The following is a 12,219-nucleotide window of genomic DNA, read 5'->3' on the forward strand; positions in this document are numbered from 1 at the left end:
CCCCGCAACTTTGAACGATGATCACAGTCAACGCGGATGGCAAGATAATGGTCAGGAGATGTCTCGTCACCTTGAGACCCTTTAGGTAAAGTTGGGGTTTTATTCTCTTCTTTGTTTCTTCCACACCTTGCTTATCCTTCCGGGATAGAAAGCGGGTTTTTGTTTGTTTTTGTTTTTTTTAAATTATTATTATTATTTAAAAATTAATTATTATTATTTTGATTCTTATTTTTATTTTGTCTTGCATACGGGTTGGCTCCAGATGGAGATATCGGGAGCCCAAACAAGTTTGCCGGCAGGTCAGCGCTGGCTGCCCGTCACCGCGATACCTTCCAGAGGTTCCTTACAGGGCTGCGTGCGGCTCTGCTCACCTTCCTCACCGATGTGGATACTCGCGAGGGAGTCGCTTCCTCCGGATTAAATCCACGGGTGTCGCTGGGGATGTGGAATCCCACACCTGAGCCGGAGGCAGCGCTGGGGCTGCAAGCCATGCCAGCACGGCTCGGTTCTCTTATTGCTTTTATTTTAGATTTATTATATTATTATTATTTTCCATTTGATGCCTCCGTGCCTTGGCTCTCCCCCTCCACCCCTTGCTCTCCATCTCTATCGCACCGGAGATGCGCTTTGTTGCTCCTAGACCTGAGCCGCATGGGAGGCACCGGTAATTGCTCGGGCTTTTTCTAAGGGAAAAGGATCGAAAAGACCGTGGGAGGGGAAGCTGTGTGTGTGTGGTGGGGGGGAGGGGGATAGAGTGGGGGGGTGCACAGTGTGCTGCAGGGCGAGCCCGGGATCGTCAGAGCCATCTGACCGCTGCCTTTTTTGTTCGGCAGCAGGTTGTGGGGACGGGGCTGCGTTTGTGCCGTTTGCTTGCGCTCGTGTTTGGAGATGTATGGCTCTGCACAGCCTGCCCAGAGCCCTTCTCGGGGCCGGATCCCGCGGCAGCACCCTGGGGAGCCGTTGGGACACGGCCAAGGTCGTGGCAGGGGGTTGAGGGGGGGTCCCCGTACCTCTGAGCTCAGGGTCAGAGCGGGGAAAGGGGTAGAGCTTCGGGGCTGTGAGCATGCAACCATAAGAGGTGGGAAGGACGCGTGCAGCCCTTTAGCAGCGGCTGTATTCATTCCCAGGTGAGTTTGAAGTCCCCAGGTGGAAGGGATCGGCTGAGCACCCCTGCACCCCCATACCCAGCGCTGTCGGCATGGCTCCTGGGGCAGGAACCCTGGTGTGCAGAGCACAGCACCTGCACGGTCCCATCTGTGTGCCCTGGGCTGTTTTGTGCTCTCCAACCAGTGCAGCCCAGTAAGATGTGCTGCCATGGCAGTAGCTGGGACAGGTCCTGTAATTCGGCCGCTTGTTTCTGGCTGCTCAGCAGAGATCCATACTGAGATCCCTGCTCGGTTTGGGCTCCTGGCAGTGGTGCCATCAGCAAACAGCGAGCGGGAAACCTGACCCTTTGCACCAAAACATGTTAATCACACTCCAGACATGCTTAGCAAAGCGATGCAAAAAGCCCCGAGCTGTGAAAGTGCCTGCAGCAAGTGGAAAAGGGGAGAGAACAAGCGAGGCTGTGAGCAGGCTGTGGGGCTGCATAGGGATGGCTCTCACTTTGGTCTTGGAAGCACCAGCTGTTTGCTTTGGGACAGTGCTGGTTTTGGGCATGGATTTCACATAGGTTTGGGAGGGGTGGGTGTGCAGAGGGACCTGGCAGTAGAACCCACACATTTGAGCACCGTGGTGATGAACTGGAGGTGATGTTGGTGGCAGGTAAAGGCGGGATGGATGCTATTTGGCCATTGGAGCACTGTGACATTCAGCAAATGAGACCTAATTTGGGGAAGTCCCAGCCTACCCGATGGCAATGTGGGAGATCTGAGCCTCTATTGTACCTTCTTCATGGCATTCATTTTCTGGACAAAGGAATTTCTACCTGCTAAGGTAGAAGAGCTGGGCTGCGTCCGCTTATGTCCTAGGATCATTAATTCAGTTAGGATCTGATCCTTCTTCTTGCATCTTTCCTACTCTCTCTCTGTAACCCAATCAAAATCAAGCAGATTTTGTCTCCTAACGAGACACCAGAGCATGGATCTCCCAGCCTTTCCCTTCCTCTCTTCCCACAGTTTAACCACCACTCATTGCCAGGTTATAATCATGAAAATTAAAATGCACAAACGAGGTCTTGGGTAATGATGAAGATAGTGTCAACAGGGTGAGAATAGAGAGTGGGATCAGCTGGGAGGATTTAAGCAGCCACCTCCTGGATGATGAACGCTTCAGTGAGTGCCCTGGGAAGGGGCAGTGGGTGGGCTGTGCCCAGGGAGAACCCTCCTCACTCATGGCTGGGCTTTGCTCTCCTCCTTTGGCTCTTGCAAGACCCAATGGGGCTGGGTGTTGGACAAGGTAATGGGGACGGGGACAGGGTCCCCAAATCTCCTCCACCCTAAGTAGACTGTGGGACTCCCATTGCTTTCGGGGTTGCTCAGCCACTTCCACAAACACCTCCATGCCTGAGCTGAGCCAGAAGCTCCCTGGAAACCTATCTGCAAGGTCTGATTGAGCGGGATTGAGGTCCATGGTGATCCCCACGAGTTCACCAGCATCTGCCATGGATGGGCCGTTGGGATGCAGGTCTGGATGAGCCAAGCGCTTGGTTAAACTGCTTCCCATTCCCTGGGGGAAGCTCATTTGGAAACAAGAAGTTCCTGGAGCGTTTACATGGCGATTTTAGGTAGTTCTACCTCTCTTGCAGGGATCAGCTCTCCCTATGTCTGGCCGCAGGTCTCCAAAGGGGACTGGGAGCACTGCTGGGGGTATTCAACATCAGAGGCTGCATTACCACGGCCTCTGCTCCCCATGGCCATGGAGCAGGGACCAGCAATGCCACACGCTGCACGGGGCAGCAGCTGCTTTGCCAGGGCCAGCAGGTGAATGCTGTAAGGCAGGGAGCTATGTTATCTCCAAAGACAGATGTGGTGCTGGATGGCAGTGCTGGGTTTTGTGCCACTCCTTCACACTGCAGATGATGTTGTTACCTTGAAACAGGAGATGCTGGATCCTGTTCTTGGTGGGCTGTTTCCCTTTGGGCCAGAGGTACCGAGAAGCAGAAGTGCCAGTGAGCACCTGGATTGGGCCATCAGTCCCCCATGGCCATGAGATGTGGTTGGTTGAAGGCAAACCCCTTCAACAAAAGCTAATTTTATCCCTTCAAGAGGCTGCCACGTCTGTTCAGAGGGCTCTCTGAGGGGCAGGATTTTCCACAGTCCTTCAGGGAGCAGCCTGCCATGGTATGGGACCACCTGGCCTGGGCTCTGGGTTCTCCTTGCTGGCCCTGACTGCAGCATTTGTTCTCCTTGAGCCAAGCTTCTCCTTGTCCAAAGGGACGAGTTCATGCAGGTCCCCAAAGCCGCGCACAATGGAAATATCAGCAGCCTGGTTATGGGGTGAACAAAAAGATGTTGTTTTCTTTTTTATCATTATTGTTGGCTTTATTTTATCTTTTTTTTTTAGCTCCTGTGGGAGAAAGGGGAGGTACAAGGTCTCTCTTTTCCCTGGGCTCTCTGAGAAGGAAAACGAGTATTGTTTGCTGAGTGTTTCCTGCAGCCTGCTCTGGCTGAGCTTTCCCACCCAGACCCTGCAAGCAGGTCACAGCGACTTCAGAAGGTGTTTTGGGGTGAAACACGCCGTTTTGCTGCCAGGGATTGGGCAGGAGCATCTCGGGGCTCCTCCCGCTCAATAAGGCTGCGGTTGGGGGCAAGAAGCCGTTCCGCACCTCTCCTTACGGCTTTGCTTTCCTCCCCGCAGGATATTTGTGCTGGGCATTGGATTTTTCACTCTGTGCTTCTTAATGACGTCTCTGGGAGGGCAGTTCTCAGCCAAGCGCCTGGGGGATTCGCCCTTCACCATCCGAACTGAAGGTAAGCGCCTCTCCATGGCCTTGCAGCCCAGCCGTGGTCCAGCCAAGCTGGGGATGCAGAATGTCCCACCCCAGGGGATACATTGCTGCACAGCTGAGCACAGACAGACCGTGCTGTCAGCAGGAGGCAAGGTTCCCAGAAACCTGCCCAAGTCCCTGGGTCCACCCCAAAGAACTCTATGAAGTTGGGGTAAAATGACAGCAAAAGGCCAATGTCCCCTTTCTGGATGCCTGGTGGGACAATTTTTCCCATCCTTATTCTAGTCACCTATTTAACCCAAATCTGAGTCTATTGCCTCCTGCCCTTGGTGTCTTTGCATTCACCAGCACAGTCCTGGGGCTGGATCTCATTTGTTTTCCTAATATCTTGAATCCCTATGGTTTGTAGTACTGGCTAAGGCAGGTACTGCTGTGTTAGTAAGCTCAGAAACTCAGAGTAAATCCATTTTTTAGTCCATTGGGTGGATTTTCAGATGACTTATTGCTTCCAGATGAACTGCTGCAGATTTGGCTGCTGCTGCATCTCTTGTTTGGGAAAATTTGGTCTGCTTGCTGTCTTAACACCTGGGACAGGAGGGCTCATCCTATGTGGGGAGCGAGAAACCCCAAAAGGAAAGCAGGACCCAGACCTCAGGGTGTGTACAGGGCTGACTTTGGGTGGAGCTGTGTGATGTCCCAGCCAGGCGTTGTCTGAGAGGTGGTGGCTCCTGGGAATGGGGATGAGAACAGATCACCCATCTCCAGAAATTGGGAGGGATGGTTCACGTTGGCCAGCCTCACCAATGCCACTGGGGAAAATGGGGATTGAAGCCCGGCGAGGTGGAAAATCTCCATGTAAAGCACATGCTGGTGCCTGGGTTAGAATTCCAGCTGTGCTCTGCTTGGGGCAGACCTCGATTCCCCTCAGGTCCCATGGAGGAACACTGAGCTGTGCCAGGGGAGCACTGAGCACCTGTAAGATGGGGCGAGGGGAACACGGATGGGTTCGCTGCTTCTTAGCGCTGGGACATCTCAGTAGATCAATTTGAATAACAAACGGGCATTTAATTAACATGTGTTATGGATCCCAAGGAAACCCAAGAAATATCACTGGTTGCTATCGTTGCTGTTAAGTGCATGGTGCTGGTCTGAAGACAAGCTCAAAGGAGCAGGTTAATTTGGCCGGGCTGATTAGCTGCTAATGTCAGTAATTGTGGGAAGAGGGCCAGCTGTTATGTGGAGCTGGATGGGCTCAGGACTGCTGGGTGCAGAGGCATGGTTGGGTGTGTGCTCAGATGTGCGTGTTGTGGGACAGGCTCTGAGCGTGTGAGGTCCTCTGTGTGCTGTCTGAGCAAGGGGCTCGTTGATGCATTGGGTTTAATGGCTCCCTTTGAGCATCGTTCATTATTAACTAATTAATTTTTCAGTGCAAGCTGGCAGCATCCTTTCCCATCTGCTCTGGGTGTGAGCTGCTTCACTAATGCAGCAGGTGCAGCTTGGGGCCAGCAGGGCTCTGCTCGTGGGATTCTCCCTGCAGACCTCCTTGCCTTGCAGCTCTGCTGTCCTCACGTCCGTGCATCCCACCAGGTGCACGTGGGGCTGCCAGCACCTCCAAGTAATTCACATGGGAGAACTGTTAGCTGTGGATAAGAGGTGACCATTCATTGTAGTGCTGGTTTCAAAGCCACACTGGGGCTATTCTTGCTTTTCCTGACCCTCGGGTGCTGCAATCCCAACTCTGCTCTTGGCTTGATGTGCATTTACACAAACTGTGCTCTGAGGACAGCTTATGGAAATGCCACAGCCTTGCCCAGAGCTTTTTCAGCATCTGAGCCGCGCGGGCAGCCAATCAAAACCAAAATGAAGATGGATGGAAGGCAGGAGCATGAAAAGGAGAAATGGATAAAGTCACAGCCTGGAAGTTAATCCCGTTTTTAATTTTATTTTTATATGTGAATCTCCTCCTAGGAGACTCTCTCCAGCCCAATCTCTGTGTGTGCCAGAAATTGTTGCTCAGATGGGTTCTCTGCTCGGTGATTTGATGCAGCGGATGCTTTGTGTCCTAAAGATAAATAAAAACCTCGAGGAATGCATGGTATTTTATCCTAATCCTGCTGCCAAATAAACACAGACAGAGGTTCCTTTGTTTTGATGTGGTCACCGGGAGAATTTGTTCCACAAGCAAAGATCTGGATTGGCAAAAGGCATCTCCTGTGTGGGAGATGCGCTGGGAGCAGACTTATACTTGAGAGATTCAGCTGTCTGTGCCCTCACCACACCTCCTCTCTTGCATTTAAAACATTTTTATTCCTCCCAAACACGATTTGTTTTAGTGCTGGTTTGGGGCTGGTTTGGGGCAGGGCAATGATCTTGGAAAAGCACCGAGATCTTTAATGGGGAGCAGGAAACAAAGAGCATCCCTGTAAGGATGCTGCCCCATGCCGGGTTGGAGAGAGATGTTTGGGGGTCTGGTCTCCTTGGGGCTGCAGTGTAGGGACACAGATGGGATGCTGAGCAGCCCATGGGCAGGGTCAGTGGGGTTGTGATGCACACAGGTGCATGGCAGTGCTACTGTCATGGGCTGCCAGATGGCTCTGATTTGTTGCATTGGGGTAAAGGGCTCAGGAGAAGTCCTGCAGCCGACACAAATTGTGCTGGAAGTGGCACTGACCATCACCTGGCAGAAATCCTGCCCTGCTCTCCCCAGAGCAATTCTTGCTGTGTTGTGCTGTGCCTTTCTGATTCCTGGAGTCTCACCTGCTTAAAGCAATTTCTTCCATCGATGAGCACAGGAGTGGAGAAAGGGATTGTCTGGGGCTGCAAAGCACTGCTGAGTCCTTTGCTGTTTGTGATTTCTCTCTCCTGGGAGGAGGGATTCTCATGGAGGGGGCGGAGGAGGGAGAGCTGAGCTGCAAAAGGTAATGCTGAAGGTTGTTCAGGGTTTTGTAGGGCATCTTTGCTGTTCCAGAGTCACAGCACCATGAAACGCTGGGATCTCATGTTAGTTCAGTGCCTTCAATGGCTCCCTGAGGAGCAGAGCAAAGAGGCCAGACAGAAATGTGAGAGCTGACATGATCCCCTCAGAGGGGCCCTTTGCTCTCGCTCCCGTTTCTGCTGGCCTTCCGTCTGCTGTGGTTCATCCCAGCTGGGTTTGTGTGGCCAGATAGCATCATTTGTTCTCATGGCAGATGCAGAAAGGTCAAGCTCAGCATCTAATGATCAGAGAGAGCTGGAGTACCTGCGCTGTGCTGCCCTGCAGTTGGCTGTGCTCGCACGGAGGAGGAGGAAGAGGAGGAGGAGGGGAAGGTCTGTGTGTGGCCCTGACCCTCTGCACATGGTAAAGGTGGGGGAAGACAGCCAGGAGGAGACAGCTTGGCTCTGCTGAGAGGTAGAAAAACACAGATGTGCCTGTCCTGGCATCCTGCAGTCTGTTGTGTTATACCTCTGTCTTAGGAAGGGTAACTTCTGCTTTCACCCTTTCAGGCAGAAATGCAGTTCATTTGGCAGGAGATTGGCTTGGCATCAGCAAAATACCCTGAAGTGGCTTTGCCAGACCATTGTATGCAACCTGTCCAGGTCTCTGGCTGGGGAGCGCCCTGGGAGTAATTGCCTGGGCTGCTCCTCTGGGGATGTGACACATGGCTGTGTGGTTCAGGGGGCTCATGGCTCCCTTTGCCCTCAAGAAGCCATGTAAGTTATGCATCTGTCTCATTGCCTTAATGCATGCTGAAAACAGCAGGAGAACCAGTTGCAAAGCCTCATGTAACCCCATAGCAATGACAGGGCACACCGCAGAGCACAGGACGGAGCTGGGCAGGTTCAGCTGTGCAAAGCTGCCTGTAATTACCGCCAGCTCCATTCCGAGCGAGCCGCGATTCTCTGCAGGGCTGCTTCTGTTGTGTTGGATGTTGTTGATGCTGTTTGCTGAGCAGTGCCGTGGCTGTAAGCACCTTGTCAGGATGCGCTGCTGGAGCGCCGGCGTCTTGCCCAGGCAGCGCCGGGTGACAGGGACAACACCGCTGTCACAGCACCGTGACCTGCATTCAGATGTTCCTTATGCAGAGCTCCCTCGAAAGGCAGCAGGAGACTTTCCCTTCTGACATCCCGCAGAGCAGCGTGGCTGTGGCTGCCCAGCTCCCCATGGTGGGTGCTGTTGGCAGCAAGGCTGCTATGTGGCATGTGTCCCCAGTGGGTCCTGCGTGTCCCTTCAGCTTAGCTTTTCTGCCTGGGCTTTGTGTCCCCCCAGCTCCGCTCCCTGCTGCTCCCAACAGATGCTCAGATGCTCTGGGGGTTCTTTAAAGCAGCTGCACGAGGCAGCAGGAATCACTTACGCTGCTCTTGCTGCTGAGTACGGGGAGGCTTCATTAGTTATTGGTTAAAGTGGTGCTGGCGGGTGTGGGTGCTGCTGGCTGTGCTGCTGCAAGCAGCAGGAGAAGTGGTGTTGGGTTAAAAGCATGTCCTCCGCATGCAGTGTCCCCATGGGCATTGCCCTGTGGCAGCAAAGGGACTCGGTGCTGTTCTCCCATGCCCAAAACCCCCTGGGTGCTTTGGCCTTGGAGCAGTCCCCATCCATTTCATGAATGCATGCACTGCGCAGGTCCCCACGTTGCTTCTGCAAAGGGATTTTAAAGTGGAGCTGTAAAACTTTACAGCTCTGACTAAATTGCTCTTCCAAGCAGAGAAATTTGTGCTGTGGAAATAGGGAAATGAGGACATCCAGCTGCTTGGGATGGGGTGGGAGCAATGGTTTGAGTGGAGCACCACAGCCCCTCCTGCCCCATCCCAGCAGTGTCAGGGTGCAGCGTCCTGCTTGGCCCCCAGCACTCCGTTATCTCCATCAGCAGTGGCTCCTAGGGAATGATTAAATCAATTAATTGATTTTCCAACGCTTGCAAGAAACTCAAACGGCATTTCCATCAAACTCTGATGAGCAAACAGCCCTCCATGGCTTGGAGGAATGTTAATGGCTCTCTGGGCTTTTATTACCCCTTTCACACTTAAATCAAAATTCGTCCTGCACCTGGGAGCAGTGGGTACTTGAGGAAATAAAGCACAGTGGGAAGCAAAGCAACCTCTGAAAGTGATTTTTCCCCACTGGGGTCCCAGCTGCAAAGCCAGGGTCCAGCTTTGCTCTCCACATCCTCATTTTCCCTGTGGTGTGTTACGTGGGACAGCACTTCTGGACTGTCCCTGTTGCCCCCAGATCTCTGTCCCTTTTGATGTGTGTGGGGAAAAGGTAAAAAAAAGTGGGAGGTGTTGGGGCAGCTCTGAGCTCTCTTGCAGCAATGTCTCCTGTCTATGAATGTTCGTGCTGCTCAGCTTCCTGTCTTTTCTTCTTTGTACTGAAATATGGAGCATAGAGGTGCACGTAGCACTGAGCTGCAGCGATACATTTCTGTGCAGAGGTGTTGGAGGACAGAGGTGAGCAGGTGGCAGTGCCTGGTCCTGCCAGAGTGTGGCACCCCCAGTGCCGTGCAGTTAGTGCTGATTGCACCACAGCAGGCAAAGGGATGGATCAATCCAAGGGGGTGAATTGTGTGCTGCCCAGCTAATATCATCTCCTTCATCAGCCCTCCCCTGCTGACTTAAGACTGCTTAATTCGCTGATTATGGGGCAGCCAGTTCCCTGCTGACTGTTGGCAGGAGCAAGACTGCTGAACTCTCTGTTGTTGGCATGAATGCTGTGTGGCTCCTTGTGATTTTCACAGTGGCTGAAGTGGTCTGTGTTTTCCTCTGCATAGTTTAGATGATGTCAGTGGGTTTTCAGATGGCAGCGATTGCTTGGTGTGCCCATGCTGGTGACTCAAGGGCTCTGGCCAGAGTGGGTGATGAAGGGATCACAGTATGGTTGGGTTGAAAGCGTCCTTATATCCCACCTAGTTCAGACCCCTGCTGTGGGCAGGGCCACCTCCCATAGACCAGGCTGTCAAAAGTGCATCCAACCTGGCCTCAAGCACCTCCAGGGATGGGGCACCAACAGCATCTCTGGGCAGCAGCACCTCGCTGTGATACCTGCCTCATGTGTAATCTGAGTCTCCCCACCTTTAGTTTAAAGCTATTACCCCTCTTCCTATTTCTACATTCTCTGATAAAGAGTCTCTTTCTCTAAACTGTAGCCTGGATGATCTTTAATTCCTTTTCACAGAATTACAGGATCACAGAATTGTAGGGGTTGGAAGGGACCTCCAGAGATCATCGAGTCCAACCCCCCTGCCAAAGCAGGTTCCCTACAGCAGGTCACACAGATCGGCATCCAGGCAGGTCTTGAACATCTCCAGAGAAGGAGACTCCACCACCTCCCTGGGCAGCCTGTTCCAGTGCTCCGTCACCTCACTGTAAAGAAGTTCTTGCACATATTTGTGTGGAACTTCCTATGCTGCAGTTTCCAGCCGTTTCCCCTTGTCCTGTCTCCACTCACCACTGAAAAAAGTCTGTCCTCGCCATTCTGCCCCCCACACCTTAGATACTTATAGACCTGGATCAGGTCCCCTCTCAGTCTTCTTTCCTCAGGGCTGAACAGACCCAGTTCACTCAGCCTTTCTTCATAAGAGAGAGGCTCCAGGCCTTTCACCATCTTTGTGGCCCTCCTTTGGACAAGCCTAAGCCTTACTATGACACTGTCCCTTCCTAGGGCTGCAGACCAGGGGTGGCTCAGGTCTGCCCTGGGGCTCAACTGGTGCCAACTAGCCCAGCATTTCCGTGCTGTGGCTGCGATGGATTACGTTCCAGGGCTAGCAGGAGCCCTTGGCAAGTTGCTTTGCTCTTTTAATCCGCTTGAACCAAAATCAATAGCGTGGGTTAATAGAGGCGTGCGGCGGGTTCGTGCTTTCGGATCAGCACCACGGCCAGCGCCCGCCCCGCGCATCTCCGTCCCTGCGGCCCCGGGGCGGCGCGAAGCTGAAGGCTGGGCGCTGCTGAGCAGCCGGGAGCAGCTGCTCCTCCCTTGCAATCCACCTTGTCCTTTCGAGGAGTTTAAGTAGCCTCCGGTTGTCCTTTAGAGGAGGAAAACAAAGCTGAGCAAATGATGCTTTAGATTGAAATTAATTCAGCTGGTATTTTCAGTGGATGTAAGTAATACCTCAGCATCGCTGAGCAAATTCCCTGCTTGTAGCGGAGCGTTCAGCTGTAGTGCGACAGCCAGGCAGGGATGTGACTTATGTCTGAGAAGGAGGGGAAAAAAATCCACAACTAATCAGCCATGTTACAAACAGCGAGGATATATTGTCAAATTGCATTCTCAACACCAGGGGATGCTTTCAGAGCAGGGAGGTGGGCTCAGATGTGCCTCAGTTTCCTCAGCACGGCTGGGGAGGACCCACCCGCACCTCGACACGTTGGCTGTTCCATCAGTTCTGCAGAGAAACACTTGTTTTTCTTCCATCCACATCCCGACACGTCGGCTGCTGACTGTTCCACTGCTTCTGCAGAGAAACTCTTTCTTCTTCCAATAGCCATCGCCCTGAGGGGATGCTTTCTTTTCCTCCCCTGATTTCATCCAATTACTTAGCTGTATGCTCTTCTGAGGCACCATAAATAATTCTCCTCCCTTCGCTGTGTTTACCAGCATGTCTCACGAAATCCAGTAAGATATGATTGATTGCAATCATTATTTCATAGTGCCGCTATGAAAACCTCTGTCAGGTTTGGTGATTGCCTTTAAAGAGTGCCTGCTGCTCAGAGAGCTGTCAGGAGCTGTCATACTTTAGCAAACTCCAATTAATCCATTGAGTAGTTTTCCTTGTGTTTTCTTTCCCATCAGAGCTGATTATCAGGGGTAATTAGAATATTTCTCCTTTTGTATTTTGCTTTTGTTTTGCTGAGAAAAGTCGCTTGCCAGGCTTGTTTTGCAGGGGTTTGTGCTGCTGAGAGGGGTTTTGGGTTCTCCTGCCTCCTGCCATACTCTTCATCATGGCTTCAAGGCTGCAGATCCCCTTCTGGGGCTGCGTGGCTCCCCCCAGACACAGCGCTCCGCCACAGGTTAACGAATCCATCCCAGCTCCTGCGTGTTTAAAAGAGTCGCTTCAGCACTTTTCCTCCTTTCTTTTGGGTTTTAATGAGGCACACTTTCCAGGAGATGTAATAATCGTTGCCAAAAGTGTCAGATTGTTCTTGTTATCCTCCTTAAGCTCCTGGAACAACAACAACAAAAAGGCCAACAGCAGAAAAAGAGAGGGGTTGGTGGGGAAGAGCTTCAGCTTCATCCCCGGGAGCCAGGGGGGGGCATGGGTGGGGGGAACACGTGCTGGGACTGCTGCTTTTGGGCAGGGGATGTGCTGCCCACAGGGAGAACTCCACTCCCCAGCAGCAGCTTTGGGATGCCAGGAAAGGAG

At 52.6% G+C, this 12,219-nt stretch overlaps 1 protein-coding gene across 2 annotated transcripts in view; it reads left to right on the forward strand.

Moving 5' to 3' along the window:
* MGAT5B (alpha-1,6-mannosylglycoprotein 6-beta-N-acetylglucosaminyltransferase B) overlaps positions 1-12,219 on the forward strand; it is a 54,706-nt gene that overhangs the window by 14,309 nt on the left and 28,178 nt on the right. The window contains exons 1-2 of one of the 2 annotated variants that reach the window (XM_042883995.1): positions 2-85; positions 3,799-3,911. In XM_042883995.1, coding sequence (XP_042739929.1) covers positions 18-85; positions 3,799-3,911 — 181 coding nt within the window. In that variant the 5' untranslated portion in view covers positions 2-17. Of the gene's footprint in view, position 1; positions 86-3,798; positions 3,912-12,219 lie in introns of those variants that run through there. The other variant, XM_042883996.1, reaches the window with a different exon arrangement.

The sequence above is a fragment of the Lagopus leucura genome, unplaced genomic scaffold (genome assembly GCF_019238085.1).
Source record: "Lagopus leucura isolate 7727_CA_CO unplaced genomic scaffold, USGS_WTPT01 Super-Scaffold_100040, whole genome shotgun sequence".
NCBI lineage: Eukaryota > Metazoa > Chordata > Aves > Galliformes > Phasianidae > Lagopus > Lagopus leucura.